This window comes from Fistularia commersonii, chromosome 3, assembly GCF_037954325.1.
Source record: "Fistularia commersonii isolate RoL2024-O1a breed Wild chromosome 3, RoL_Fcom_v1.0, whole genome shotgun sequence".
NCBI lineage: Eukaryota > Metazoa > Chordata > Actinopteri > Syngnathiformes > Fistulariidae > Fistularia > Fistularia commersonii.
Genome location: NC_141286.1, coordinates 22,818,199 through 22,845,422, shown reverse-complemented (window position 1 = coordinate 22,845,422; position 27,224 = coordinate 22,818,199). Strand labels below are relative to the sequence as shown.

The 27,224-nt window shown below is 50.3% G+C and overlaps 1 protein-coding gene and 1 long non-coding RNA gene across 2 annotated transcripts in view; one reads left to right on the top strand and one right to left on the bottom strand.

The window, feature by feature from the left end:
* fbn1 (fibrillin 1) overlaps positions 1-26,912 on the bottom strand; it is a 63,278-nt gene extending 36,366 nt beyond the window's left edge. Inside the window, exons 1-24 of the mRNA XM_086144222.1 lie at positions 26,579-26,912; positions 26,169-26,475; positions 23,537-23,619; positions 22,291-22,389; positions 21,006-21,101; positions 19,529-19,624; positions 11,538-11,735; positions 9,166-9,291; positions 8,128-8,253; positions 6,809-6,961; positions 6,515-6,727; positions 5,841-5,990; positions 5,638-5,757; positions 5,449-5,574; positions 5,127-5,249; positions 3,624-3,746; positions 2,172-2,324; positions 1,856-1,909; positions 1,033-1,158; positions 806-931; positions 601-720; positions 356-493; positions 232-282; positions 19-144 (exon numbers count right to left, since the gene is read on the bottom strand). Coding sequence (XP_086000348.1) covers positions 19-144; positions 232-282; positions 356-493; positions 601-720; positions 806-931; positions 1,033-1,158; positions 1,856-1,909; positions 2,172-2,324; positions 3,624-3,746; positions 5,127-5,249; positions 5,449-5,574; positions 5,638-5,757; positions 5,841-5,990; positions 6,515-6,727; positions 6,809-6,961; positions 8,128-8,253; positions 9,166-9,291; positions 11,538-11,735; positions 19,529-19,624; positions 21,006-21,101; positions 22,291-22,389; positions 23,537-23,619; positions 26,169-26,338 — 2,896 coding nt within the window. The 5' untranslated portion in view covers positions 26,339-26,475; positions 26,579-26,912. The remainder of the gene's footprint in view (positions 1-18; positions 145-231; positions 283-355; positions 494-600; positions 721-805; positions 932-1,032; positions 1,159-1,855; positions 1,910-2,171; positions 2,325-3,623; positions 3,747-5,126; positions 5,250-5,448; positions 5,575-5,637; positions 5,758-5,840; positions 5,991-6,514; positions 6,728-6,808; positions 6,962-8,127; positions 8,254-9,165; positions 9,292-11,537; positions 11,736-19,528; positions 19,625-21,005; positions 21,102-22,290; positions 22,390-23,536; positions 23,620-26,168; positions 26,476-26,578) is intronic.
* Positions 22,903-23,625, top strand: LOC147235882 (uncharacterized). The gene is made up of 3 exons (XR_015105945.1): positions 22,903-22,983; positions 23,098-23,143; positions 23,516-23,625. It is a non-coding gene; the product is annotated as an uncharacterized LOC147235882 (long non-coding RNA).
* Positions 26,913-27,224: the final 312 nt, after the last annotated feature.

The following is a 27,224-nucleotide window of genomic DNA, read 5'->3' as shown; positions in this document are numbered from 1 at the left end:
ACTCTTCAGGCTACCTACCGATGCACGTCCTGCCGCTGATATCGACGGTCATCCCCGGTGGGCACTGGCAGAAAAACGAGCCCTGCGTGTTTACACACTTGCCGTTGATGCAAAGCCCGGCAAACACTTGACATTCGTCCACATCTGTCGAGGAGCGGGATCAGAAACCGACAGGTGAGCCGGCGTCGCGCTTTTACCCAACCGCCTCGCGGATTGCCGTTGCCGCTTTACCTTCGCACTTGTCCCCCCTGACTCGGGAGAATCCCTTTCCGCAGTGTGGATCTGTAAAAATTGCGGATTTAGATAGAAAGGGGTTCGAGGATAGCGATATGGATCGAAGCGGAGCATGTCTTACCTTTTTCACATTTGGTGCAGGGACTGTTCCAGGCCTCTCCCAGCGTGGCGCAGCAGTGGGACTTGAGTGTGGCGCCGTTGATGTTCACCTCGCAGCGTCCATTGATGATCTTCAACCAGCACGTGCTTTTAACCGTCTCTGTCACGTCGAAAGAAACGGCATTAACGCGGGCTTTCCCGCAGCAAAGTCCCGTCAATTCGTAACCACAAAGGTCTGACATCTCAAACACGCCAACGACCGCCCACCTACGCACTCCAGGCCAGATTTCTCCAGCGTGCTGCCCACCGAGCACGAGCACACGAACGACCCGGGGCTGTTGACGCAGTCGCCGTTAATACAGGGGCTGGATTTGCACTCGTCCACATCTGCGGGGAGAAACAAGATCGTCCACTCAGAGCGGGGAAAGTCGCCCTCGCGTGCTGTGATACCGGTGGCGGCTCGGCGTCTGACCCTCGCAGACGGCTGACGCGGGGTTGAAGTGGTAGCCTTTGGGGCAGTGGCAGACAAAACTGCCCGGCGTGTTCCTGCAACTGCCGTTGTCGCAAAGCAGCCGGTTCAGCAGGCACTCGTCGATATCTGAGGACAAACGCGATGGCTCAGAGTCGGACGGATACTCTGATCGATGACGTGGGAGCGTTTTTGGAGGATTGCGAGGCAACCGGGGGCGGATTACCTACCGATGCAAATTTTGCCCGTCAGGTCTACCTCAAAGCCATCGTTGCAGATACACTTGTAGGACCTCAGCGTGTTCTCGCACTGCCCGTTCTGGCAGATATCGGGGTCCAGGGCGCACTCGTTGATGTCTGAGGAGAAGAACACGGTCCAAACACAGTTAGCATCCAAATTCTGAACATCTGGAGGAGACCTTGACTAAAAACCGTTTGTATCCTTATGTATCAGCGGTTTGACTCTTTGGGTTACCAAAGCTGCTGCTCCTCCGGCATCCATAACTAAATGAGGTGACGTAGGCATCTAGCAAAGGTTACTTCTGGACCCTTCCGTTGTGAGGCGTGTCCTGCCAGGAGAAAGACCTGGAAACGCCTCGGGATTCTGCCCCAGAAGAGCTGGACCAAGAGGCCGGGGAAAGGGAAGTCTGGGTCTACTACCCCCGGGACTTGTATGACTTGAGTTATGACCGATGACTTTGACTCTGAACCGGGGAAAGGAACTTTCAGGTCACTCTGGGAGTCGTAGCGGACGGGCTTCCAGTCATCCACCAGACGGACAACTTGGCATTGTTTCCACTGGTTCATTTTCCACAAAACTAATTTGTTTTCGTCGGGTGGGTTTGGGGGCGGGGACGGGAGGCGCATGCACAGAAAAGGGGAAGGGCAATTTTTGCTCCCCTCATTATTGGGATCACGGGGAAGGAAAAGTCGCCACGCTCGTTTTATTGAAACAGTTTATAAATGTTACATCTCTGCTCTCATTTCGTCTCAGGGGCCGGTCTTGGTTTTCCATTGCAACACACACACACACACGCAGAAAGAACAGCATTACCTCTTCTATCACCAGTTGTGCCAATCCCGTTGGGGCAGAGGGCCAGGAACTCGGCTGCAACACAACACACAAACAGCACTTTGGTCGGCGGGGAGAATTGGTGGCGTGCGAGAGAGTATCGCATTCTGCCGAATCTGAAAAAAAAAAGTCTCGACGCGAGACGTTTGTTACTGAGTCGTTAACCGTTAGCGTGCCTTTTCGCTCATTTAGTCTGGATGTACGTTTAAACCGGTAATCGGCGAGACTGATGAGAGGTGACTCGTGCGTGAGTGTGCACGAGGCGGGTGCGTGCACGTCATGTGACTGTTGATCCTACCGGAGTTTAGCGGCGGGCAGGGCTGGCAGGGCTCGCCGTAGGCGTACTCGGTGCTGGCGCAGCAGCACTCCGACTTAGTCACGGCGCCGAACAGAGGCCGCACGCACTGGCCTCGCTTGTAGCCGCCGTAGCAGGTACTGCGCATGTGTGTGTCTGTTCAAGACAAAGGCATTGGGGTGAGACGGGGGAGGGGTGACAGGAGTCTCAGCTAGAATAAACAACAACAGCGGAGGGAAACATAGGGGTTGTTCTCTGCGCGTATTACCCAGGGGTCGGAGGCATTCCCCGGCACTGATATCATCCCCACGCAGACACACTCATCCGGACCGAACAACAGCCTCTCCGCACAATACACAGAGCGAGGGACGTCGCCCGGGGAAACGCAGGAATGTTCGGAAATAACGGCCAAACTATCTGCTCTCAATCTGCCAGTCAGCGAGGATGGAAGCGGCGACGGAGGCGGAGGAGCGACGCGATCGGGGGAGAAAAAAAACGAGCGAGCTTCGGTCGCCGAGCGTCCGACGACCGACGGGATGAGAAACGGGTGGTAATAGATGCGATTTAGTCCGATTGACGACCGGGGGCTCGACGCTTGTAACGCTCCCTTACTTTCAAAACTATACCATTCTATACCATCCCAACTCATCCAATCTTATTGTATTGTATCTCATTGTATCCCACCCCATCCCATCCCACCCCATCCTATCCTATCCTATCCTATCCTATCCTTCCTTTTCCTATTCCATCCCATCCCATCCAATCCTATTCTGCCCCGTCCCATCCTATCTAATTGCATTCCATCCCATCCCATCCCATCCTATATTATTGGTTTATATCCCAATCCCTCCTATGGTAAACGACAGGTCAAATTTCTTCAACACATGGGACCATTTTCCGGTTTCTTTAACTTCCTGTGCAATGCGTTGCCGCGGGTGAATGTAACCGTCCGACGACCGACGGGAAGAGAAACGGGTGGTAATAGATGCGATTTGGTCCGATTGACGACCGGGGGCTCGACGCTTGTAACGCTCCCTTACTTTCAAAACTAAAGTCCGAAAATCTTCTTGTCGTGGCAACCGGACCGTAATTTTCTTCACTTGAATTAGTTTCGTTGTTTGAAACGGTTTCAAGTGAAGAAATTCAAGTCCAGTTGTCACAGCGTGAGGATTTCGACGAGAAATCACCAGAACCCGGACGACTGAGAACCTCCACGGTCCGAAACCAGACCCCGGCAACCAAGCGACGTGTCTTTTGTTTTGCCCGTTCGTCATGAGCACCTTCCGCTTTTCCAATATTTCCCATCGCTCAGATTAAGAGGCGGGGCTTAACCCGGACAGCCCGCCTGTCAATCACAAGGTCACGCATAGACACGGCCACAGAGAAGTCTTCAGTTACGGCGTGTTTTTCAACTCGCGGGAGGAACGCCTGATGAGAACCCACTCAGGAACTTACCCACACACACCCGTCCGTCCAGGCCGACCGCCATCCCAGCCATGCATTCGCAGCGGAAGGATCCCTCCGTGTTGACGCAGTGGCCGTTCATGCACATTCCTTGGGTCTCGCACTCGTCGATGTCTGGAGGCAGACGGAGGGGGGGGGATTAGAGGGTTTGCGCTCTGTCACATACGTTCTTTCCATAAGCGCGAGCGCGCCCGGCGCCGGAGCAGATCGGGAATCCGAGCCAGGAACTTGATTCATCGAAATCCGCCATGGGAACTCGCATTGAAACATAGATTGCGATGTTCGTGCGTCCGCTGGAGGACGCATGCGTAGGCGCTGCGGCTCCGAAGCCGCTTCAGACGACACGTTTCATTAATGGTCTCGTACGTCAGCGCGCTTCACCGGCACCCGCCTTATTCATCCCAGTGACTGAATTGGGTCAGGGGTTCTCCGATCGGAGCGGCGGGTCTGCTGACTGGATGGAACGTTCGGGTTTGACGTCGCATTTTTCATCGGGGTTTCCAGACCTTCCACCCCAATCAATCACGAATACCGGATTATTCGCACTTAAAATCCTTAAATGTTCTCAAAAATCGTCAGTGCGCGTTTTGTATGAATTCTCGTCGGGCTTACTGACCTCGAAACTATTTTATGCGGTACGCTGCGCTCAAAAATCGGTCGAAATGTTTTAGTGTGACTTCGGGGACGTTGTATGAAAGTCGGTTCTTGGTTGTTTCTGGGTCGCAACGTTAGATAACTAATTATGTAGTTCTGGAATACAACGTAGTTCCAACCTAACTTCAGGTGTCCGCTACCGCTGGTGCCGATAAACCAAACAAAGAACAGTACATTGTACGCTTACCTCCACCACTTTTTGTAATACCGGTAGGTATTGTGCTTCAACATAATATTACGCTACATTTGGGTGTATGAGGACCCCCAAAAATGGCACCTGTTAAGAGCCATGTTCATGAAGTGGAATTCAAACTCAAGGCTAGCGCTCACGCGGTAGATCATGGGAATAGAGCAGCTGTGAAAGAATTCAACGTTAATGAACCGATGGTATGGAAGTGGAGGAAGCGAGTAGATGAAGCGCGCCGGGTAAAAAAAGAGCAAACAGAGTTTCCGAGGGAACAAAGTTTCCGAGATGAATAAAGTTCGACTGAACCGACTGTTGTGCTTCGCTTTATATACCGTATGTTTTATCACGCGCCTTAAAACGCGGTGCGCCTTATATATGAAAAAGACCCGTTGATTGATGTTGCGCCTTATAACGCAGAAAAATACGCAAAATTCGGTCGTTTTACAGATTGGTTTCGCTGGATTCCCTGCGCGCCCCCTTGGAGGCCCAACCCTCCCGTCTCCTTTGCCCTGGATGTGTTTACGGAAGACTGTCTGCTGGTCAATGTCAGCGCAGGCGGACCCCGTCTATCCCGCCGTCCAGCTGGCCTGTCAAGACGCCGTGGGATTTTATACAAAAGGGAGGGTTCGGCGGGTAAAACGGCGGCGACGCACCCACACACATGCGCCCGCTGCTGTCCAGCAGGAAGCCGGGCTTGCAGATGCACTTGAAGCTGCCGTCCTCGTTGATGCACAGGCCGTTCAGGCACATGTTTCGGATCAGACACTCGTCCTGGTCTGAGGACACAACGCAAAACACGCTGATTCGCAAAGATGTTAAAAGAAGCAAGGGTTTGGGCTTGTAATGTGAAATAACATATACTGCGTCAACGGACTATGAACCCCCCCCTCCCCCTGCAAATTTTCAATATCCTCTCCAAATGTCAAACACGCCCGGATCCAAATAAATCAAAATAAAGATGGTTTCTCCACACACCATGGCAGTTTTTGCCGTCGGCTGAGATCTCGAAGCCGGCGTTGCAGACGCAGTGGAAGCTGCCCTCGGTGTTCACGCAGCGGCCGTTGTTGCAGATGCGCCCGTTGGCCACGCACTCGTCCAGGTCTGTCGGAAAGGACAGCGGTCAGTACTCGCACGTGTGTGTGTGTGTGTGTGTGTGTGTCTCACCTCTGCACTCTGTCCTGGTGGCGGTGGTCTGGAAGCCGGCGGGGCAGCGACAGATGTAAGACCCCGGCGTGTTCACACACTCCCCGTGGACGCAGGGGTTCCTCTCGCACTCGTCGTCGTCTGCGGCGAGACGGTGGCAAGACAGTTGGTCAAACGCTGCGAGCGCCGACGACGCTCGCCGTTTCGCCGCCGCCGCCACTCACCGATACACTCCCCCCTCGTGTCCAGCTTGAAGCCCATGTTGCACTCGCAGCGATAGCTGGCGCCGGGCAGCGGGATGCAGCGGCCGTTGATGCAGAGGTTGCGATACGCCGCGCACAGGTTGGTGATGTTCTGGGTTTGGATCACTGGATCTGGAGGGAACATTTAAATGAAATATAATGCTCCAAAAAAAAAAAAGAATAAAGGGAACACTTAAATGTAACTCCAAGTCAATCCCACTTGTGTGAAATCAAACTGTCATCTTAGGAAGCAACACTGATTCATTTTGATTTGTTTTAAGGACATTACATCAAAGTTGGATTAACCTGTTGTTTGTTTTTCCCCTTTAACCCTCTCCAGGCAGATGTTGCAGATTTGCGACAGCTAAATGCTACTTAGCTAATTACGCCACAACTTAATTTGAGCCTGAGAGGGTTAATTTGGAGTGTGACTCCAAATCCAGGCCTCCGTGGGTTCATACATTTGTTTCCCGTTGATTATTTTTATGTGATTTTGTTGTCAGCGCATTCAACTATGCAAAGAATAAAGTATTTAATCAGAATATTTCGTTCATTCACATCCATTCATTAGTGTTCCCTTTATTTTTTGAGCAGTGTATAAACCACAAACTGCAGCCATGATCTTTCTTTGTGTGATAAAACCGTTAGCGTCGCACCAAAAGGAGGCGGCACAGGCTCCGGGAAGGGTCTGGGGCCGGCCGGGATCGGCGCCGGAACCTGGATCGGAATCTGACCCGGACTGTGCCCCGTTTGACCCGGATACGGGAACGAGTAGATGGTGGGGATGTCGGGCCCTCCCGGGACGCGTACGGGCACCGACCCCCCGCCGTTTCCGTCGGGTATCTGGACGCACAGCTTCTGGTACTCCTCTGAAAAGAAGAAGGGGAGGAGAGGAGTCAGAACCGGGTTTTTTTTCCCCTGCGACGTGGCGGCGAGAGCGACCCCCCCACCTGCTCCGCGGATGGGACACATCTCAGGCATGGTGCCGTCAGACCAGCAGCGCCCGCTGTCGCAGCAGCACTGCACTTTGGTCAGCAGCTGCGACTTTTGGTTGGCGCAGTGGCCGTTCAGGAGGCTGGCGTAGCAGTAGCCGCCGCGGGCGTCTGTCGGGGAGGGGGGGGAGGGGAGAGAAGCAGGGTGAGAAGTCACCGCACCTGATGGGACGTGGCGTGGCGTGGCGTCGGCGTGCTAAACGGCAAAACTGAAGTCACGAGCGGCGGCTGCGGCTTTGGAATTTCCGTCCCTCGGACGGGAGAGCTCACTTTCAATAGTCATCACTTCCTGCTTTTCAGGCTCGCTCACAGTATAAACTGAACTTCAACAAATATACACTATATATACTTATATGTGAGTGTGTGTGTGTGTGTTTATGTTGTTCCCCAGCCAGGCCACCATGGTCACATGGTAAAACAGAGGCTGCAGTAATTAAGCAATCAGTGTTCGTGTGTGTGTGTGTGTGTGTGTGTGTGAGGGGGGGGTTCCGGCCGTCCTTTAGGGAAACATGGGAAACAGACTCACTCGAGTTTTTCTGGAGTGAAAAACTCAGACATTCCTTCCTCACAAACATCCTCCTGGGGGAGTGAAGCGAACATGTGTTTGCATATGTTTATGTGTGTGTGTGTGTGTTTGTGCGCACACGTGCATGTGCACGTGCACATCTAATGCACCGTTCTGACCCAAATTCCTCCTCTCCGGTCTGTTTTGGGTCAAACCGAGCTGAACTTGCAGGCTTTACTGGGTTTCCGTAGTAATTGTGTGTGCACATGCGTGCGTGCGTGTGTGTGTGTGTTTACTCTAGATCTAATATCCACGCAGTCATACGCCACACACCTGCGTGCGTTTCGCTTCCCCACCGCCGGCCGCAAAAGTCGAAAAACAAAAAAAGGGGACGGGGAGCGGTCGCGACAGAGAAGAGCAGCTGACTGCTCTTCTCATCAACCCCCTTCCTCGGCTAAAGAAAATATAACTCATTGTTGTGGAACTCGAAACAAGCAAAGTGACTACTGACCTAAATTCTACCAGCTGGAACTTTGGACACATTTCATTTCTTTCTGCTCTCGGAGCCAGGCGCACGCACACACACACACACACACACACACACACACACAGAGAAAATCCAGGGTGGAAAAGAAGAGATAGAAAGAGGCGTCGCCTTGTTTTTGTGCCTGAAATTATTGGCATTATCTTTTTTTTTTTTTTTGGGTGAAAATGAGGCAAAAGGGGGTGCGAGGGGAGAAGTCTGGGGGTGAAGTCGGGCCGGGGGTCTCACCGATACACCTGGACCCGTCGGCGGAGGTGTAGTACCCCTGGGGGCACTTGCAGAAGTAGCTGCCGACGGTGTTGGAGCACTCGCCCACGCCGCACAGGCCCGGGATGTTTGCACACTCGTCCAGATCTGCAGCGGAGAAGAAGATTAGGAGGGTTTTCTCCGTTTTCATCCTCGAACGTCAAATCCAGGATTTTTAAGAACCCCCCCCCCTTTTTTTTTTTTTTTTTCCCCAGGACGTTAATTCCCTCTGATTATTTGAATTAGAATTTTTTTTTTTTTTTTTTTTTTTTTTTTTTTATTTGTTCGTTTTTCTCAGCGGCTCCTGATCTTCGAAAAAGGAAACCGGCGAGACGGTTTCGGGAAGCTGTGAAAATATTTGAAAAAAAAAAAAAAAAAAGTAACAAAAAAAGCTGGAATAATTTTGCCAACAACAAAAGATCTTCAAGGACGCTTTGTTCTTTTTTCCCCCTTCGTTTTTTAATGCGTCCCATGTTCTTTATGACTGGGGAAAAAAAAAAACAGGGGTCATCTGTTTTCCAGGTTTTTCCAGGAACGATTGGCGACCATGTGGTGGCAACACGGCGGAGGCAGAGATCCAGACCCATCCGTGCCCGCCCCGATGTTTTGAAAAGAGCAAACGGCGTTGACCAATGAGCTCCGTGAGAGAGAGAACGAACGAACGAAGAAATATAAATAAAAATAAAAATAAATAAATAAATAAATGTCTGCGTTTTTTTTTTCGAGTCCCGGCGTCGAGCGGTGAGATCGGTTTGGATCAAGTTGCGGAGGAAAAAAAAAAAAAAAAAAAAAGCCCCTCTTATGGTTTAATTAAATTCAATTAAATGTATTTTAGGGTTCTGGCCAAGGCCCCGTATGTGTGGTCCCCCCCCACCAAAAGTCATAATCAGCCGACCACAAGCGAAGGCGAGCGACCAGGCGGATGTGGCTCTCTACTCCACTTTCGCGTTGTTAATTAAACCGTAAACCCCGTGGGGGTGAGAGGGACGGGGGGGCGAGGGGGGACGAGGGGGGGCTTACCTTCGCATTTCTGAGAGATCTCGTTGAATTTGTGCCCGGCGGGACACTTGCATTCGAAAGAGCCCACTGTGTTGATGCAGCGCCCTCCCTGACAGATGCCAGGGATGGCCTGGCACTCGTCCACATCTGTGCAAAGGAGCGCACAATTAATACTCACACACACACACACACATGGATTCCTTCCCCGTCGTGGAGAAATGACACAGAGGGGTTAAAGTAAACTGGGATCTGCACGAGGCCGGACCTGCAGGGGGGAGAAATGCGGCCTGTCTGCGGCGTAAACCACCGTCTTTGTCTTTATATGCATTGAAATATCTAAATACAAATATATAATGTCGTATAAAAACGGTGTCGCGGCTACGTAAAATTCACGTCTTCAACTTTTACAGAGGAAATGTGAAGGAAATTCTTCTCCTTGTTGTCATAATTAGTCCTGGACGCGCCTCTTGCAGGACGTTCATTTGAGACTTTAAATTGCCCAGATGTATAAATGAGGGAGTGACTGGTTGAAGTTTTCTAAATGATGAAGGAGAGGTTGGTGTTTTTCTCTGTGAATGAAGGGTTTCGTGTCTCGATAGGACATTTGATGCGTGAATGAATGAATGTCTATATGCAGTGTGAATGAGAGGGTGAATTTTATTTCTCTATACGACATATGAAAGAGAAGGTGAATGGCTGCAGTCTCTAGATTATGTGAGAATGAGAGTGTGAACACTTGAGATTTTCTATATGACCTGTGAATGAGAGTGAATGGTAATCTCTCCACGACGTGTGTGTGAATGAATGAATGTCCAGGGAGGCTCGCATGAGAGGGTTTAGACTTCTATGTCCCTTTCCAACATGTGAATGTGTGAATGAACGGCTGCATGTCTTTAAATTCCATTTGAATGAGAAAGTGAGCGGTTGCGTGTCGCTATCGGACAAACGGTGTGTCCATGAATGAATAGGAGGTGAATAGCTGAGTTTTTCTCCATGTTGTGTGCATGAGAGGGTGAATGGTTGTATTTCTCTATATAATGCAAATGCGTGGGTGAACGGCTGCAGTCTATATTATGTGAGAATGAGAGAGTGAACAGTTGAATGAATGAGAAAGTAAATGATGTCGTGTCTCTACAGGACATATGATGTGTGTGTGAATGAATGAATGAATGTCTGTATGCGGCGTGAATGGGGGGGTGAAGAGTTAAGTTTTTTTTTTTGTTTTTTTTTTTATATGACGCCTCCCCGCGACCCTGAGCGCAGGATATGCGGTCCAGCTGACGAATGACTGAATTTTCAATCGTGACATGAATTAAGCGTCGTACAGACAGGGAAGTTAAAAACTGCACGTATTCCAGAGAGAAGAGTAGAAATGATACGTCTCCTTTGACCGTAAATATCTATCTATTCTTCCACCGGAGCAGAAAGGATGTGCTCCCCTGGCCTCTGCGCGACGCGCAATCCGACTCCCTCCTGATTTATCGCATCGCGGAAACCAAGAAAACCTCCCTGTTATTTAAACCCTTCAAACACAGCGATGGGAAACAAAACGATATACTGCGAAAAACGGATAGAAAAAAAAAAAAAAAGTGACGCCAGAGTCAAGTGACAATGGAAAAGAGAGAGACAGAGAGAGAGGAATGTCTCCTGCAGAAGGAGCGAAAGCCGAGCCAAGTGAATCACGGAGGAGATAGAGCGAGAGGAAGGGAAGGAGAGATCCTCCGTCAAACATGTGGTTGTAGTTCACGGCGAACAATCTATAGGGCGATTAACGGAGGAACGCGGGAGCGGGGTCATCTGAGAAGGTCATCTCGTCGCCGGCGAGTGTCCCGCTTGGATGGGCGTCTCCCCCGGGAGGCGGCGGTGCCTTCGCCGTCGGGGGCCGACGTAAGAAAAAGTCGGCGCCCGTCTGACCTGAAGCTGAACGCCGCTGACGTCACCGCGCCGCAGACTCCCGGCGCTCCACAACCCCGGACGACTCCGTGACCCGACGCGTCTCCCGGCACCCGGCGCCCCCGCCCCGCCCCCGCGCCCCGCACCCCCTTCCCGGGTTCTGGCTCCGGTTTGCGTTCCCCCCGCCGAGGTTCTGATGTTGTTGGGTCTGGAGCAGGCAGGCAGTGGGATGTTTTAACCAGAAATAAGCTCTCCCACGTGGCACCGCCGCTGACCCGTGTTACCGGCTCTGACAGGCCCGCCGCAGCGGGCGTCTGCGGGCATTCCATACGCACGTGGGAGGCACTGCCACCCACCCCAATTTAACCCAATTAGAGCTAATCCTCTGGACAGGGGATGGCGGGCAGCGACGAGGGGATGACAGACGGAGAGGAGCGAGGGTGGAGACGGAATGAGTTAAAAGCGTGGAGGTGGAGAAGGGGGGGAGCGATAGACTTTACCTTGGCAGGCGCCGGTGCGGTGGTTGGGGATGAACCCTCTGCGGCAGGGGTGAGGCTGGGCCGGGCACATCTCGCAGGGGTGACCCCACGCCCGGCCCACGGTGGCGCAGCACAGGGTTTTCGTGCACACGATGCCCGTCAGCTGTCCCTGGCACATCTGGTTGTTCACGGAGGCGAAGCACGGCCCGGTGCGGTAGTCTGCAGGTGGAGGCGGGTGGAAGGAGGGTTAAATCGCTGCACCTGTATATGTTTACGGGTCCCGTCCCCCCCGGATTTTTTTTTTTTTTTTTTTTTTTTTTTTTTTTTTTTCGCGAGAGCCTCCTACGACTCTCGAACGCTTCGCGAAAGAATGCGCCGTCTGTTCCAGGCATTTTAATCAGTCTGGCTCTCAGGTGTGTGTCGGTGTGCGTGCGTGCATGTGTGTGTAAGTGTGTGTGTCTGCACACTAAGGAAGGGGTCTGGAAAATGTTTTAAAGTTGTGTGGGTGGCTGTGGAAAAGAAATAGCGAGCGAGTGAGAGCACCCAGACAATAAAAAGCCCGGTGCAGATATTGAACGATAATCAGATCTTTAATTATAGGAATTAAGTTTTTTTTTTTGAAGCGATATTTAACTGAAGCGCGGGATTTCCAACGCGCGAAACATGGGGAATAGGTCGTCACTCCTCGGACCCGGCTGGATCCGGGCGGAGCTGCGGAGCGCGGTGATTTCCACACCAGCTACAGCAATCTAGAAATAAAACTTGATGGCTTATAATAAAAACGAGCTCATTTTTTTTTTTTTTTTCTTTGTTTTTTTTTCATCTCTCCTCCACTTCAGGCTTGTTTAAACCTCATTCCCCTTCCTCCAGCTGCTTGCATGCATCAATCCCCACCCTTCATCCCCCTCTCCAAACACCACTCCTTAGCTGCAAACTCCCTGCAGAATTAAAAAAAATAAAAAATAAAATAAAAAAAAATCACAGAATCTTATCAGGTGAAAGATGGTGATGGTCTAATCTCTCTCTCCTTTTCGCTAAAAAAATAAATAAATAAATACGAAGAGAACCTGGAGTCGAGCCAAAGGCAAAAATCATTTCCACATTTCGCAGCAGACAACAGACAGCGAGAGGAAAGAGGCAGAGCGGTTCCAACGGCGCAGTTGTTTCAAACAAACGAGACATTGTGCGTTTCCCGTGTGGACCGGGGCCCGGCCCGGAGCCGTCACGTGCGCCGCAGCCTCCGCGCTCCCTCCGCCTCTGGCACCGGCGCTGTGTGAAACAGAACTGGGTCATCTCCCCTTCCCTTCCCTTCCCTTCCCTTCCCTTCCCTCCCTCCCTACCGCCCTCCCGCCCTCCAGCCCGCCTGGACACTTTTATGAATTCACTTTTTCGTCTGCACTCCTTCAAAAATCGCGTACTTCCTCCGCCCGGAGAGTACTCGAGTAGTTTTACTCCGTATCGGACGTTTCGATCGGTCTTCCCCGGACGACGGGGTACTTCAAAATCAAAAGTACGCGATCAGAATTTCATCCTGCTTACATTTTTGGGTGCAAAGTATTTTTGATGCGTCACTATAAAACTGGGTCAATGCGAGTATTCGGGCTGTAATATCAGAATGAGTTTTATTTATTGATCCCCGAGGGGGAAATTGCTTTTTGTTGAGAGCAGCTCCTGCTCACAGAATAGAGAAGAATCGAAATAAAACTCTAAAAATGAAATTAAAAAAATACTTGTAATACTTGTGCAGGATTCAAAGATATGACAAGCCCAAACACTGTAATACATGAGTTGTTGTTTTTTATCTTTAAAAGAAGGTTGAGTCCATTTTTAAGGCAGATATATGAACTACAACTGGTATTTGTGGTAGCAAGTGTACCCATTACTTTGTATTGCAAATACTTTGAAAAATAACGGTCTGCGGAGGTTCTCAGTCATCCAGGTCACGGAGAATTCTTGTCGAAATCTTCTTGTCTTTGCAACTGGACTTGACTTTCTTCGCTTGAAGACCCTCATCTGTTCAAGGGACCAGTGGGGAGTTCTCAAATAGAACTGCCGGGGTTTGGGGCGATCTCGGTGATGGTGGCTTGTTGTGTTAAGAGAAGAGGTGATGGTCAGAAACTTGGTCCGAGGGGGGTTTTATGCTAATGGGGGTGTCGTTCGTTGGGGACGAAGGAGCAACTTTTGCGGGATTACCTGGATCGGAATGTGAAAACCCGTTGGATCGCACGAACTGAGGCTAACGCGGAAGTTACCGCAGGCTGGATCTGGTGGTGGACCAGTCGACACCCCCGTTAGCATAACAACCCCCTTGGACCTAGTTTCTGCCGATCACCTCTTCTACTAACGCAACAAGCCACCATCGCCTAGATCGCCCGAAAACCCCGGCAGGTACGTTCAGAAACTACATCAGAACTGAAGAAGCCTCTCGGACGAGGGCTGAAACGTCTTCAAGTGAAGAAATTCAAGTCCGGTTGCCACGACAAGAAATAAAATCAACCCGTGTCCACATCCAGGTACTTTGTCTTTCTACTGGCGGTATATATTACAGTAAGTGCCTGAGCAGAAGACAGTACTGCGTATAGGAAAAGCGATTATAGTTATGGAAAGTTTTTAAGAGTGTGCCAGTAAAAGCTGAGTCTGTGCAAAGAATTATCGATTGTGCGTTTCTTTTTTTTTTTTTTTTTTTTTTTTTATCAGATTAAGGTATTATTACTGTCGGGACGCCATTTGAAATCCGCTTTTGCGTAACACCTGGGTATAAGAGCGATGCGGTACGCTCGCAAAAAGTAGGAGTACTTCTTGGAGTGGATGCAAGTGCAGCGGCGGAGCAGTCAGCTGAGGTAAACGGGGAGAGGCTGACAGCTGGAGGGTGAGAGCGGTGTCATTTCATCCGTCATCTCACCGTCTCCCTGTGAACTGTGTACAGCTGGGGGATCCACCCATGTCCTGTACATCTGGGAGCAATCGCACGTGTTCACACACACACACACACACACACACACACACAGACATAGAAGGAATCCAAGCCAGTGTCCCAACCCCTCATCTGCAGTCTAGCCAGCGATGATCTCAAGTCGGACCAAAACGTGCAAAATATGTCGCACCTTTTATTTATTTTTTTTTCTTCGCTTTTGTTTTCAGCTCCGCCGCCCCATTTTTCGTCAACATGTGCATCTTTTATCTGGAGGAGGGAAGTCGGGGTTTTTTTTTTTTTTTTTGTTCTGGTTTTCCAGTCTGCCTAGGGTCCGGTTGCTTTTGGAACACAATAGAAAAGGCCCAGGGCTTCCTCAAGGACCTCGGGTTTCTGCGCAACAGCCTCGGCGTGAACCAGCCAGTCAGGAAGTGGGTCAGGAGAGTTTCCTGGATTGGCTCCAAAATGTTTGTACACACAGAAAAATACCGCGTCCACCTTTTCCACCCTTCCTTCACCCGCAACCCCACACCAGCCCACGACCGCCACTTCTCACAGCATCCTTCTAGCAAGCATACCGTTGCACCCCGACGCCCTTTGCTCGATTTGTAAAGCACATTTCCAGCCTCTGCGAATGCGTCGAAGCACTTTTTCAGGTCAAGCGCCGATAAGGATACTGAAACATTGGGCGTCGGCCAATCATCTATGCTAACGTTTGCTAGCATGAACCGTACAAAATACGGGAGGGCGCTCTTCTCGATGCTGATTTTGCTTTTGTGGCACCGTAGGAGACGGTGTCGGGGAATCCTCCGGTGAGAAAGCGGGTCACCGAAACGAAAGAAGAGGGGGGTTCGATGCGCAGCGGAGATGCTAACGTCCCTCCCGCTCACATCCGAGAGGCACCGCTGCGACGGGTGGGCTCGGACCGTCACTTTGGCCGGGAAGCAAGCTTCTGCCGGGAGGAGGTGGGGGGAAATCCGCTCCGGCCGAGACACGGATCGCGCTCCTAATACTAGTCACGCTGGTTAGATAGTGGGCGTAAAAGGGAAAAAAAAAAAAAATCAATGCCAGTACGCTGCATGAAAACAACTTGAGCGATGACCAGAATGCCTCCAGTCTTTTCTCTCCTTTCCTGGTTGTTCTCTCGCTGCAACCGTCTGACCTGGAATTGAGTTTTAGGCAGCGGCCGCCTGATATTTCACTTTCCCATCACATAGAAAACAACTGAATATATTTACGGGTGGATGAACCCCTTGACAGCACGTCTCCCAGCGCGTACGTCAACACATCATCGTGTTATGGAACATATACACGCATCTATCAATAACGGCCGATGCGGTGATTTTGTCCAGATTTTTATGAGGTCATATATCTGGGTGGGGCTTTCCTGCGGCAGATTTCTCAGTCCCCTGTGGAGCAACAACAAGAGCACGCACAGAAAACACACACTTGGTTATCTTTCTGCAAAAGGTTTGCGTTGGCCTAGAGCTGATAGGCAAAATCGGTGAGGCGTTCAGGGACACCATCTGACTGACCAACTTCCCCGTCATCTTCTGGCTACTCACTCGCTGACTGCGCCTCACGTGTTGCAACACTTCAGGCCAGGGCTTCGCTGCCAACGCCGGTGATCTCAGAGGCATCCCGCCTCCGCTCGACACCACCGTTTCATTGCCGGAGCGGAGAGCGAGCGAGCGGCGCAGAGGAGCCCTCGCGATCCCTGCCTTAAAATCGCATTTGGAAGCAGCGAGGGACGCGTTGACGTACCGGGACGGCGGGCCAGCAGCGGGCCAGCAGCGGGCCAGCAGCGGACCAGCAGCAGGCCAGCAGCAGGCCAGCAGTGGGCCAGCAGTGGGCCAGCAGTGGGCCAGTGGCGGACCAGCGCCAGGCCAGCAGCAGGCCAGCAGCAGGCCAGCAGCGGGCCAGCAGTGGGCCAGCAGTGGGCCAGCAGCGGACCAGCAGCAGGCCAGCAGCAGGCCAGCAGCGGGCCAGCAGCGGGCCAGCAGTGGGCCAGCAGCGGACCAGCGGCAGGCCAGCAGTGGGCCAGCAGCGGGCCAGCAGCGGGCCAGCAGCGGACCAGCAGCGGCGATGCATCAACAGTTAGAGCGCGGTGTTCTCTCCAATCCAAAAAGTCGGTGGTTCGATCCCCGGCTCCTCCTGTCTGCACATACAAGTGAACCCCAAGTTGCTCCCTTACGTATGGTTAGCGCTTTGCCATCGGTGTAAGAGTGAACGGGTGAATGCTAACCAGTGATTCGCGCTTCGAAAGCGCGGGAACTTGTTTCAGAATTCCCGTCAGATCTGCGTTCCAAACCGCAAAGTGATCGGAAGAAGAACGAGGAGATGCCGATGATGCGTTGGTTGTCATTTCTGAACAGCTCTTCGGAGGAATCGGTAAAATAAAAGAATACAGCGGTAAATTTCCGCGGGATTTTAAGAAGAGAACGCGGCCGGGCTGGATCTCATCTCCACGCGGCTCATTTTTTCCGATCACAATTATCCGAAGTGATTGAATGGACGCTGACACAAGACAGATAGACGCTGCGCATTCCTCAATTGAAGGAGCAGAAGCCGGCAGATGTTCCGCGTCGCTGCCCGCTGAAGTGAACCGTTATCCCGCCCTCCAGATTTTGTTTGGTGTCACCGCAGCGCTGAGAAATGACCCGATCCAAATCTGGTATAGAGGATTCTTGGCCACACACACACACACACACACACACACATACAAGTTTCAAACCAGAACCATTTGTTCCTGAGAGAACTTTCAAAGAGGCCATCCCAATGGTTCCTTTTGTTGGAGCAATCATTTCTTTGGAAGTAACAGTTCTCCCAGGATTTTGGTCCTGGTTCTCCACGAGAACTCCGGATTTTGACCGCAGGAACTACGGCCCTCTTCAGAAACCCCGAGTGTTCCAAACCAAAGAGCCCGGTTCTAATTTGGTTCGGCGAGCGGGGGGGGGGGGGAGCGAAGGGAGGGAGAACTCGGGTCAATCGTCCGACGGGACCGTTTTAATCCGATGGTGGAGATGGACCTGATGTCCAGGTGCAGGTTTGGCTCGGGGAGCCGAGCAGGAGAGAGGAGCCAGCGGGAACCGGGTTCGGGGGTTAACAACGGAGTCAGAGAAGGTATTTCTCTTCCTTGAAACAACACAACGATTTGCATAACCCTCCCAAGTGCCAGTACAAACAAACTATGGCCGCTGCAGCTCAGTTGGGAGGGCGGGCGTCCCCTTAAAACAGGAGGTTGGCGGTTGGATTCCTGCTTGTCGGCAGGCAGAAGTGTCCTCGGGCAAGACATTGAACCACCCCCCCAAAAGTGGAGACCATTAGCCATTAGCCAAAGGTTTCCTCAACCTAAAACCCCGAAAAATAAGACAGTGATCCCTCGCTATAACGCGGTTTACTTTTCACGGTTTCGCAACTTCACGAATTTGCATCGTGCGTTGTGTTCTGCATTCTGATTGGCTGAAAAGTCACTCCGCTTCTTCTCTACCTGTGCGTCAATAACGTTGCAGTTTAATATGTACACGTACGTAAAACAGCTTGCCAAATTTACATTACGTACGTGCAAATTCTCTCGCAATTTCGAGTTTCTCTAAAACCCATAATGTTGACAAAACGCTCCGGACCGACAAAAGCACCTGCGGCAGGGCCCGAAAGGCAGCGGAAGATGCTATCTATCGCAGATAAAGTTAAACTTCTGGACATGCTAAGGGAAGGTAAAAGCTATGGGGCTGTAGGTCGGCATTACGGAATTAATGAATCTTCCGTTCGTTCCATAGAACGAAGAAGGAAGAAAAAAACAAAAAGACGACGGCAGCGATAAGTTTCGCAGCAGCAATATGGTTGCGGTGTGCGGTGCTAATCTCTGCAATTTGAAGCCTTCTGTTCACATTGATGATTAAAATCATTATTTGACAGTACAGTACAGAAGTTATTTGTTGAAAAAAAAAGTTTCCAAAGTACATTACTTTTATTTGTGAAACAAATGATTGAGCCTGTAAAATGGTTTGTTCTTTCTTTTCAATGTATAATAGAGTATTTAATTGTATAATAATTGTAAAAAAAAAAAAAAAAGGTTTCTACTTCACGGATTTTGCCTATCACGGGTTCTTTTTGGAACGTAACCCCCGCGAAAAACAAGGGTATACTGTATATCATATTTGTGAAATACCCTCAGAGAAGCTTCTGGGTGAGGGAACCATTCATTTGATTTTTAGGCGGAACCCATTTGCGATGGATCCGAAGGGGTTCAACGGCCGGCGGAGAGAAACCCTGAGGAAGTTCATAAACAGGAAGAGGTGAGCGTGGAAGAGGGGCGTTTTCTCCGTCGGACATTGACGCATCCGACCAAACCCCCCGACCGAGTTTCCACGGGAAACGTCCCGAAGCCCGGGGTCCAGACAAGCAGGGACACATCCTGCAGCAGATAAGCTCGGCAGCTCCCCGTCGGACGACCGGACGCTGTGTCATTAGTTGCGGGGTCGGGTTGAAAACGCGACGCAGAGCCAGAACATTCTGACCGGCCGCGAAACATCCAGCCTCATTAAGAAACCACGCTAATGACCAACTTTGCTCACAGTCCAAATATTAGCTTTAGAGGGTCTCCACTTTGACATCTACAGGTCATTAGTAGCAGAGCCGCAGCATAAACACAAATACACACACACACACACACACACACACCAACGTACACGCACATTGGACCGGAAGAAAAACACAACGCAGTCTTTCCCCAGTTTGCGTGTGCTTGTGTACTTTGGAGCCTCGGCTCACATGTGCCTGAGAGCAACCGCAGGAGGTTGGGAGGTCTTCGGTTAACAAACAGCGCACATTTACAAAGACCTTACATTCCGGGGCCTGGTTTCCAGAGCAGATGTGGAAAATAATGGTCGTTCCCGAGCTCGTTTTTTTTTTTTTGGTCTCGTACGGAGGTTCCACAACAAACCGCACGTACCGGTGGCGTTACTGAGCAGGACCGCCATTCAACATCCAGCGGCGGCTTTGTGAAAACCGATCCGACGGCGAGCGAGTGGCGGATTGGCTTGTGGTGGTGGTGGTGGTGGTGGTGGGCGTGGGCGTGGGCGTGCATGCTGCTACTTACCTCTCTCGCACTGAGCGCCGGTGAAACCGTAGGTGCAGACGCATCTGTTGGGAGCCACGCATCTACCTCCGTTCAGGCAGCCATTTTCACACACCGCTGCAAGGAGGGGAGGACAGAGAAGGTCACGTTTTATCCGTCGGCGATGCTAACGAGGGGCTAGCTAGCTAGCGCCGATGACGTTTAGCAACAAAAAAAACAACGCACTATTACGATACGTATTTTCAGGGAGAAAATCCGTGCACACAAATGTAAAAAACGCGTTTAAACAAGCAAGGCAGACACTTTTAGCCGTGTAAACTCGTCCTTCCCGAGCAGAACCAGAGTCGGGGATCTGTTGGAGAACCCAGTTTGTGTTTCTTGTCCCCCCCCTTGGATTTCTGGTTAGTGATGGCTTGTCGGTTGGAGTGAAACCCAAACTACATTGTGAGGGGGAGCTCCCTCCAAACCGCACCAGCCCTTTCACAGCTTAAGATTACTTAATTTCACCCTTTTACATTTCTCAGTCAACCGTATCCCATTCTTTAATTCAGTTCGTCTAGACATGGATGGAATATGAAATGAATGCAAAACTCTGTTAGCATTATTCACTCAATGCTAAAGTGACAGTGTCGGCGATGACGCCGTGAAGATAGTTGGAATTATGATCAAAAATGATTAGTCGATGTTTATTTCACTGGAAAGATGATCAAACTCAAGGTTTCTCAATGGCCCATGAATGTTTGTGGAATGTTTGTGTGTGTGTGTGTGTGTGTGTGTGTGTGTGTGTGTGTGTGTGTGTGTGTGTGTGCATATGTGAATGGGTCAATGCTATCTAGTGTAACATCCTTTGAAACAGCAAGGTGAAAAAGCACTAGTTAAGGCCATTCACAAGCTAACAGGCTAACGGTTAGCACCTTGCATGATAGCTCTGCCGCCATCCATGTGCGTGTGTGAGTGGGCGAATGCTATCTGAAAATGCAAGTGCTCCATAAGTCGGGGACCATTCAAAAGCTAACAGGCAAACCGTTCGCACCTTGCACGGCAGCTTTGCCACCATCGGTGTGTGAGTACATTTGTGTTTGGGTGAATGCAATGTAGCGTACAACACCTATAAGTGGAGACCATTTGCAAGCTAACAGGCTAACGGGGTAGCCAAGCTGGGACGTCTGATAACATTGCAATGTTCCCAAGCAATTACATTTCTCTGAATCTAATGGTATTAAAAAATCAAATTATGCAATTATTAAATCCGGTTTGGGATAATGAAGCATGGGCTGGTATGAGTTTGTTTTTGATTTGTGCTGGAGATGGGCTGGTTGGAGGGGGGGGGGGGGGGGGGGGGGGAGATCATAACAATGAAAGGCCATATTTGACGGGCTGGAGGTGCAAACTCTTTCCAAACAGTGACTCTGGGGTACCTGCACGGGCAAAAACTCAACAAAATGCAAGATATTAGCGTCGGTGGAGAGTCCCGGCGAGGAGTTCGGGTGACACTCACGTTGGCCGCAGTGGTTTCCAACGTAGCCTTTCTGACAGAGGCAGTGGTCCTCGGCGCAGGAGCCACCGTTCATACAGCGGATATTACAGTGCTGGACTGCGGAGGGACGCAAAAACACAAAACGCAGACGTAAGGTTAAACAACGGACGACGAGCATCTCCTCGGGATTAGATTTACAACGTCAACAAAACGCGATGGAGACCATATGCTGCTCCAAAGGCAAATATAATTCCCTGTAAATTTACGGGCGTGCTAACAGATGAGCACATCGGGTAGAGGTGATGAAAGTAGCAAGACGGCTACATGGAGGAGATGTTTACTGTGGACCTTTTCCAACACACACACACACACACACACACACACACACACACACACACGACAACCCTGCCGGATTGTACGCTATTTTGCGAGGACGTGATTGCAACACATATCGGTTTGCTACATTTCTTGGGACGTTTACAGCAATTAGTTTGGCTTTCCATCTGAGCGTTCTTCGTTAGAGCTCATTAGAAGATGAAGAAAAAACAAAGATGCAGTATTTGTTGGTCAATGAAGCGAGACAGGTTCGGTCTGCATTAGAGCTGGGACTGGAACTTGTTTATTTTGATTAATAATTCACAGAAAAGTAAATCATTAAGAAAATTATTGCATTTTAATCACACTTTAATTTGCACTGTGGAACGTTTCTCTGTGCGCTAGTCCCAGGGGGACAGATTTCACCGAAGCATATTGTGATTAGCGTTACAGATAAGACAACCCTGGTTGAATCGAATCTAAATATAAGACACTTTCAGATGAAAATATGAACAGAAATGCTGTTCTTTACATGGTGAGGGAGTTTGTGTATCACAGGTGCACCTGCACCCTCCGTTAGCATCTCAATGCTTAGCATGTTGGAGCTAGCATGCAGGTCGCTAATGGCTAGTTTTAGCTCTGCTGTGAAAGATAGCACTAATGCTAATATGAGTCAACATCCAACCACACATCAGGGTTCAAATCCAGGAATTAAAAATTCCCTGGTTTAAGCTCATGTACATTTGATGTGATTGATTCAGATTGATTACCCGATTAATTCGATTATTTTTTTTCTGGTCTGAACATATTTTAATTGTTTATTTGATGCATACACTTTTGTCCGTGCAACCTTTTCTGGACTGGACTCAATAACATTTGAAATAAAACTTTCACACATGAGTCATCAAGAAAAGATGTGGGTCCAGGGGTATTATGTGTGTGTGTGTGTGTGTGTGTGTGTGTGTGTGTTAGGGACGTGCTTTTCCACAACCTGACTTGGATCCACAGGACGGGGCGACCTGGCCGTTGGGGCAGGTGCACATGTTTGGTCTGGAGCAGAAGCCGTCTCCGCACGAGCTCCGGCAGATGGCTGCGAAGAGGGACACCACGTTTAACAGAAAAAAAAAAAACCAACATTCACCCGAAGAGCAGCTCGCGTTATGCTGGTGAAGGGGGAAAAATTTAGAACGGCGACGCTAGAGAAAAAAACGCAAATATGGCCGAATTGACCTTTCATCAGTCATCGTTATAGAAGCCGCGCTTGGCAACGGCGCGGGGCTATTTTCTCCTCGGACTCTGTTGCTATAATCGTGTACCAGTGTGTGTGAGGTTGGCTGTTTTCGCTCAGCGCTTCCCTTTCCCACAGAACGGCTGCTGGCACGGGCCCCCGGGCCCCGGCTCCCGTCAGGTAAAGTCCGGCCACTGACCCCTACCTCCTCCCCTCCCCGCCGAACCCCACTGCTAAACAATGTCATTAGAGCCGTGACAGGCAGCTTGCCAGCCGGCCGGCCGGCCGGCCAGACAGCAATCACACGAGTCTGCAGCCCTCGCAGACCTTCCTGCTGAAAAAAAACAGAGACGTGAGCGAGAGACAGAACAGAAAGCGGAATAAAGGAGAAGAAACCGCCGCCAGGAGTCCGGCGCAAGCGAACCGGAATTAAGGACCGATTTCCACTCTTCGGAGGTCATGATAGCCGCTAATCACCCGAGAAAGTGGAAAAGCGTTTCTCGATTAAAAAAAAAAAAAAAAAAAAATTATTATTATTTTTTTCTTTGCTTTTGCTTTTCTCTCTTCTAGAAATTTCGTGAAAGACGAGTCGACGGACCATATTCGACTTTGCCAGGTGAACGAATTACCCGTGTGTGTGTGTGTGTGTGTGTGTGTGTGGAGGGCCCGGTGCTGCACATTAGCCGAGGCGGCTCCTTTTTCCGAGCAAACAGACCCGGGATATTTTTATCGCTGTTTATACAAAAGGTATCATCTCGTGCCGCTGAGGCGTCTAATGAGCCGAGCAGAGCGGCGAGCTGCGGCCCTCCGACCGGCCTCCGAAACCTTCAGCCCCAGGCAGGATTTCGCTCCGGTTCCGTCGCTTCTCTCAACCCCCGGAGTCGAAGCAAACTCTCTGAACCGGGGGGAAAAATCGAGCGAGCTGCGCCTTCACGACGGCGCTCAAATTACAGTTCTCTATTATTTCCCTTTTTTTTTTTTTTCACAGAATAATCTGGAGAACACTCACGGACGATGCACTGGTTCCCCCCGGTCAGCGTCTTCCAGCCCGGGCAGCAGTAGGCGTTGTTCCTCGACCCGCACACGTTGGGCCTGCGGACACACAGCATTCGGCCGTCAGGGAATTCGAAAAAAAATCTCGATTTGGGTGCGAGCCGTCACCCGAGGAAGTTTATCTCAGACGTTGTCGACAACCCCGCCCCGGGGAACAAAACTGGTAACAAAATAAAAGAAAATAAAAAATAAATGATTCAAATTTTTTTTTTTTCGTTGCCAGTTTGCGGAACCAAAACAAACCGCGCTCTTTGAATGTCTTCTGGTTTTTTTTTTTTTTTACTTCTTTGGAAAGGCTTCTGTTGTTTCTCATGATTGCTTCCCTCTTCTTCTTCTGCGACCTAAATTCCAGTGCAAAATTGGAGGTAAATCCCCACCGCCACCTCTGCCGCCGCCGCCACCCCTCCTTTTTTCAAAGGGGATCAGTGAACCGTTGCAGGTCAGCTGCAGGTCAGCCAGGCAGAGGTGAGGAATGAAGAGCGCCCCCTTGTGTCCCGGGTGTTTCACAGCGGAGCCGTATCAGATTCACCTTTTTTGATAAAAACGGTAGTGCGGTCGGTCGGCGGCGTTTCGGCCCCGCTAATTTTACGACGAAAACTCCCCCCTGGGGGAGGCCTCTCGGCCATCGGACGCTCGCGGAGGGCGAACCCCGCGTTCAGACACCTGCCTCGCAGGCAGCGGGAGTGCCGCGCTGCGCTCGGGGAACGGCTCAGGAAGAATAATATTTTCCAACATGTGGTTTAGTCTGGTGAGAGGACAGGAGAATTCAACCGTCGCAAACTCATTTTCATGTCGGGGGGAGGAGGGGGGGGGGGGGGGTTAGTGGTGATGGTGGTGGTGGTGCAAATCTCACAATATCAACTCTAACGCCAAATGCAAGAGCGTGTCCGGAGCAGAGCTTGATGAAGTTCAAATACGCTTTTATTCAAAAGTTCAAATGTCTCCCATGAATTAATTCATTTATTTAATTATTTAAGTCATTTATTTATTTATTTATTTTAAATGGTAATAAATAATTTTAAAAAGATCTAAATGGATTTTTTTTTTAAGTTAAATAATAAATAAATGCAAAAAAAAAAAAAAAAAAAAAAACATGAATCAAAAATGGATGACGTTTTTGCAAATTCCTGTTTTTTTTCCCCCGGATTCCTTTTTTTTTAATTTATTTCCTATTATTCATCCAGTGTTTTCTTTTTTCTTCTTTTTTTAAGCAACTCAGTGAATTTGCTCCACGAAAACTGTTTGGAAATCAGCTAAATATTTACTGGATTAGGAATAACGTGAGTGAAATAACGTCAGCAGTAAAAGAGCGATCAAAAGAGGTTTACAAGGCAATGATCGATATCTGCATGGGCTGAAACAGCTTCATCATTGTATATAAAAAAAATACACAATAAAATACCACAGAGACAATATTCACTATGTACTGACATATGACCGGGCCCAACTTTAAAATGGAAAAAAAAAAATAACAGCAGCAATATTTCAGCCTAATCACACACACACACACACACACACACACACACACACATATCACTCAAAACGTCACTCATGCCCAAAAAAGAATTCCTAATATGCGGGGTAATAAGTCAATGTCGGGTGGAGGCAGCCGGGGTGTAAATCATCATTAGAATTAAAAAAAAAGGGGAATAAAATGTTGTGGAGGCAGAAAACGCCGGTTATCGCGCGGAAATGAGGTTCTCAACACGAAGGGAACCAAGCTTTGTCTGAAAGAAGGGGTGCGTCTGAGCCACCTGCGGGCCCCCGGGGCCCGGCCGAGGTGTGAGTGAACCCCGCAAGAGGTCAGCGGGGGTCAGGGGTCGCGCGGCCCCGTGTGCGCTTCCTGCCTCCGAAACGCGCTCCCCCAGACATCCAAACTCCCCGAGGCCGACCCCGACCTTCATCAGCTGCAGGCCCCTCTATCTCTAAATCCTTATTCTTTTCTCTCCCTCTCTGGCCCGGGTTCTTTTTGTTTCACACACACAGGCACGTGCACGGTACGTACGTACGTGCACGACCCACACACACAAACCTTCTCCAGCAGTGACCCACTGTGTACAGCTGCAGATGTGATTTATCCACAACTGGGGTGTGGTGTTTTTGGCCAGAAAGAGGATTAGGTTGTTAGTCTCTCTCCTCTCTGTCTCCTTCCCTCCCTCTCTTCCCTCTCTCCCTCCCTCTCTACCTCCCTCTCTTCCCTCTCTCTCTCTCTCTCTCTCTCTCTCTGCCACAGCCACACACGACCAATGGCCTCCATTGTCTGAATGTAATTTATTATTGCAGGCAGCAGGAATGCGATATTCCTGCCAGTATTTAATTACTAAACTTTGCTCCGAGAGACTTCCCATCACGGATCGGACTCACCCGCGGGTCTAGGAACACGCACAAGTATTCTCTGGACCCCCCCCCCCCCCTCCCCCTTCCCTCCTCGCAAAACCCACGCACACCCACACACACACACAGACACACACTGGAGAACTTGAACTTGAAAAGAACAAGACACCTGCTGGAGATGGTTCTGCAAATGCATGTGACGCACCGTGGAAAAGGGGATGGGGTGCAAAATGTTGCGGGACCGGTTACGTTACCCTCTGAGCACGTCCGTCCCGCCCCTCCTCTTGGCCCTGCTGGCTCGGGGGTCGCCGGGCTTGGCGGCCGGTTCGCCGTCCCCGGCGTCCGCCACCTCCGCGGCTCCGGCTCCATGCAGGGCCACCAGGGCCACCAGGGCCAGCTGCAGCAGCCGCCCTCCGCTCGGCATATCCAAAAATAAAAAAATAAAAATAAAAAAAAAAAAAAGGAATGAGATAAATAAAAAATATGAAGGGAGGGAGGGGGGGGGGGTTAAAAATTTTTTAAAAAAAGTTAAAAAGTCCCGGCTCCTCTGCAGGCAGTGAGCTGCAAAACAAAGAAGGGAGAACGGGAGTGGGTGAAAAGCGTCCGCCGCCGAGGCTCCGCGGAGATCATGTGCAAAAATGTTGCGCAGGAGGCGCGTCCTCACCTCCGCTCCCGCACAGAAGAGATCCCGCAGCCCGGAGGAGTCCGCAGGTACCGCTGGAGGAGGAGGAGGAGGAGAAGAAGAAGAAGAAGAAGAAGGGGTAGAAAAAAAAAACAACTGCGGAGGAGAGGAGAGGAGGAGAGAGGGGACGTTTTTTTTTCCCCTTTTCCAAAAGAAAAAAAGGAGGAAAAAAAAGTGGCGCAAAGCTCTCGATAAGCGGCTATAAATAGACGCGCATCCTCTCGGACGCGCGCATCGAGCGGACTGTTGATTTTTTTGCGCAGAACTTAAAAAAAAGTAAAGTCAGAGCTGATGCATTCCAGAGGATGACAATTGTAAAACCCTCTCTCTCTCTTTCTCTCTCTTTCTCTCTCCCTCCTCCGCTCTCAACTTTCCCCAAAATTCACCCCCGGCTCCCTCCTCTGCTCTCGCGATACAAACATTGCGCGCACACACACACACACACACACACACACACACACACAAAGGAATAGTGCGTTTAGTTGCTGCTGCTCTGGACTGATGAAGGAGCGGGAAAGGGGAGAGTTTGGTGTGTGTGTGTGTGTGTGTGTGTGTGTGTGTGTGTGTGTGTGTGGTGTTTATGTTTTTTTTTTTTTTTGGCAAAAATAAAAAAATACCGTGAGGTATT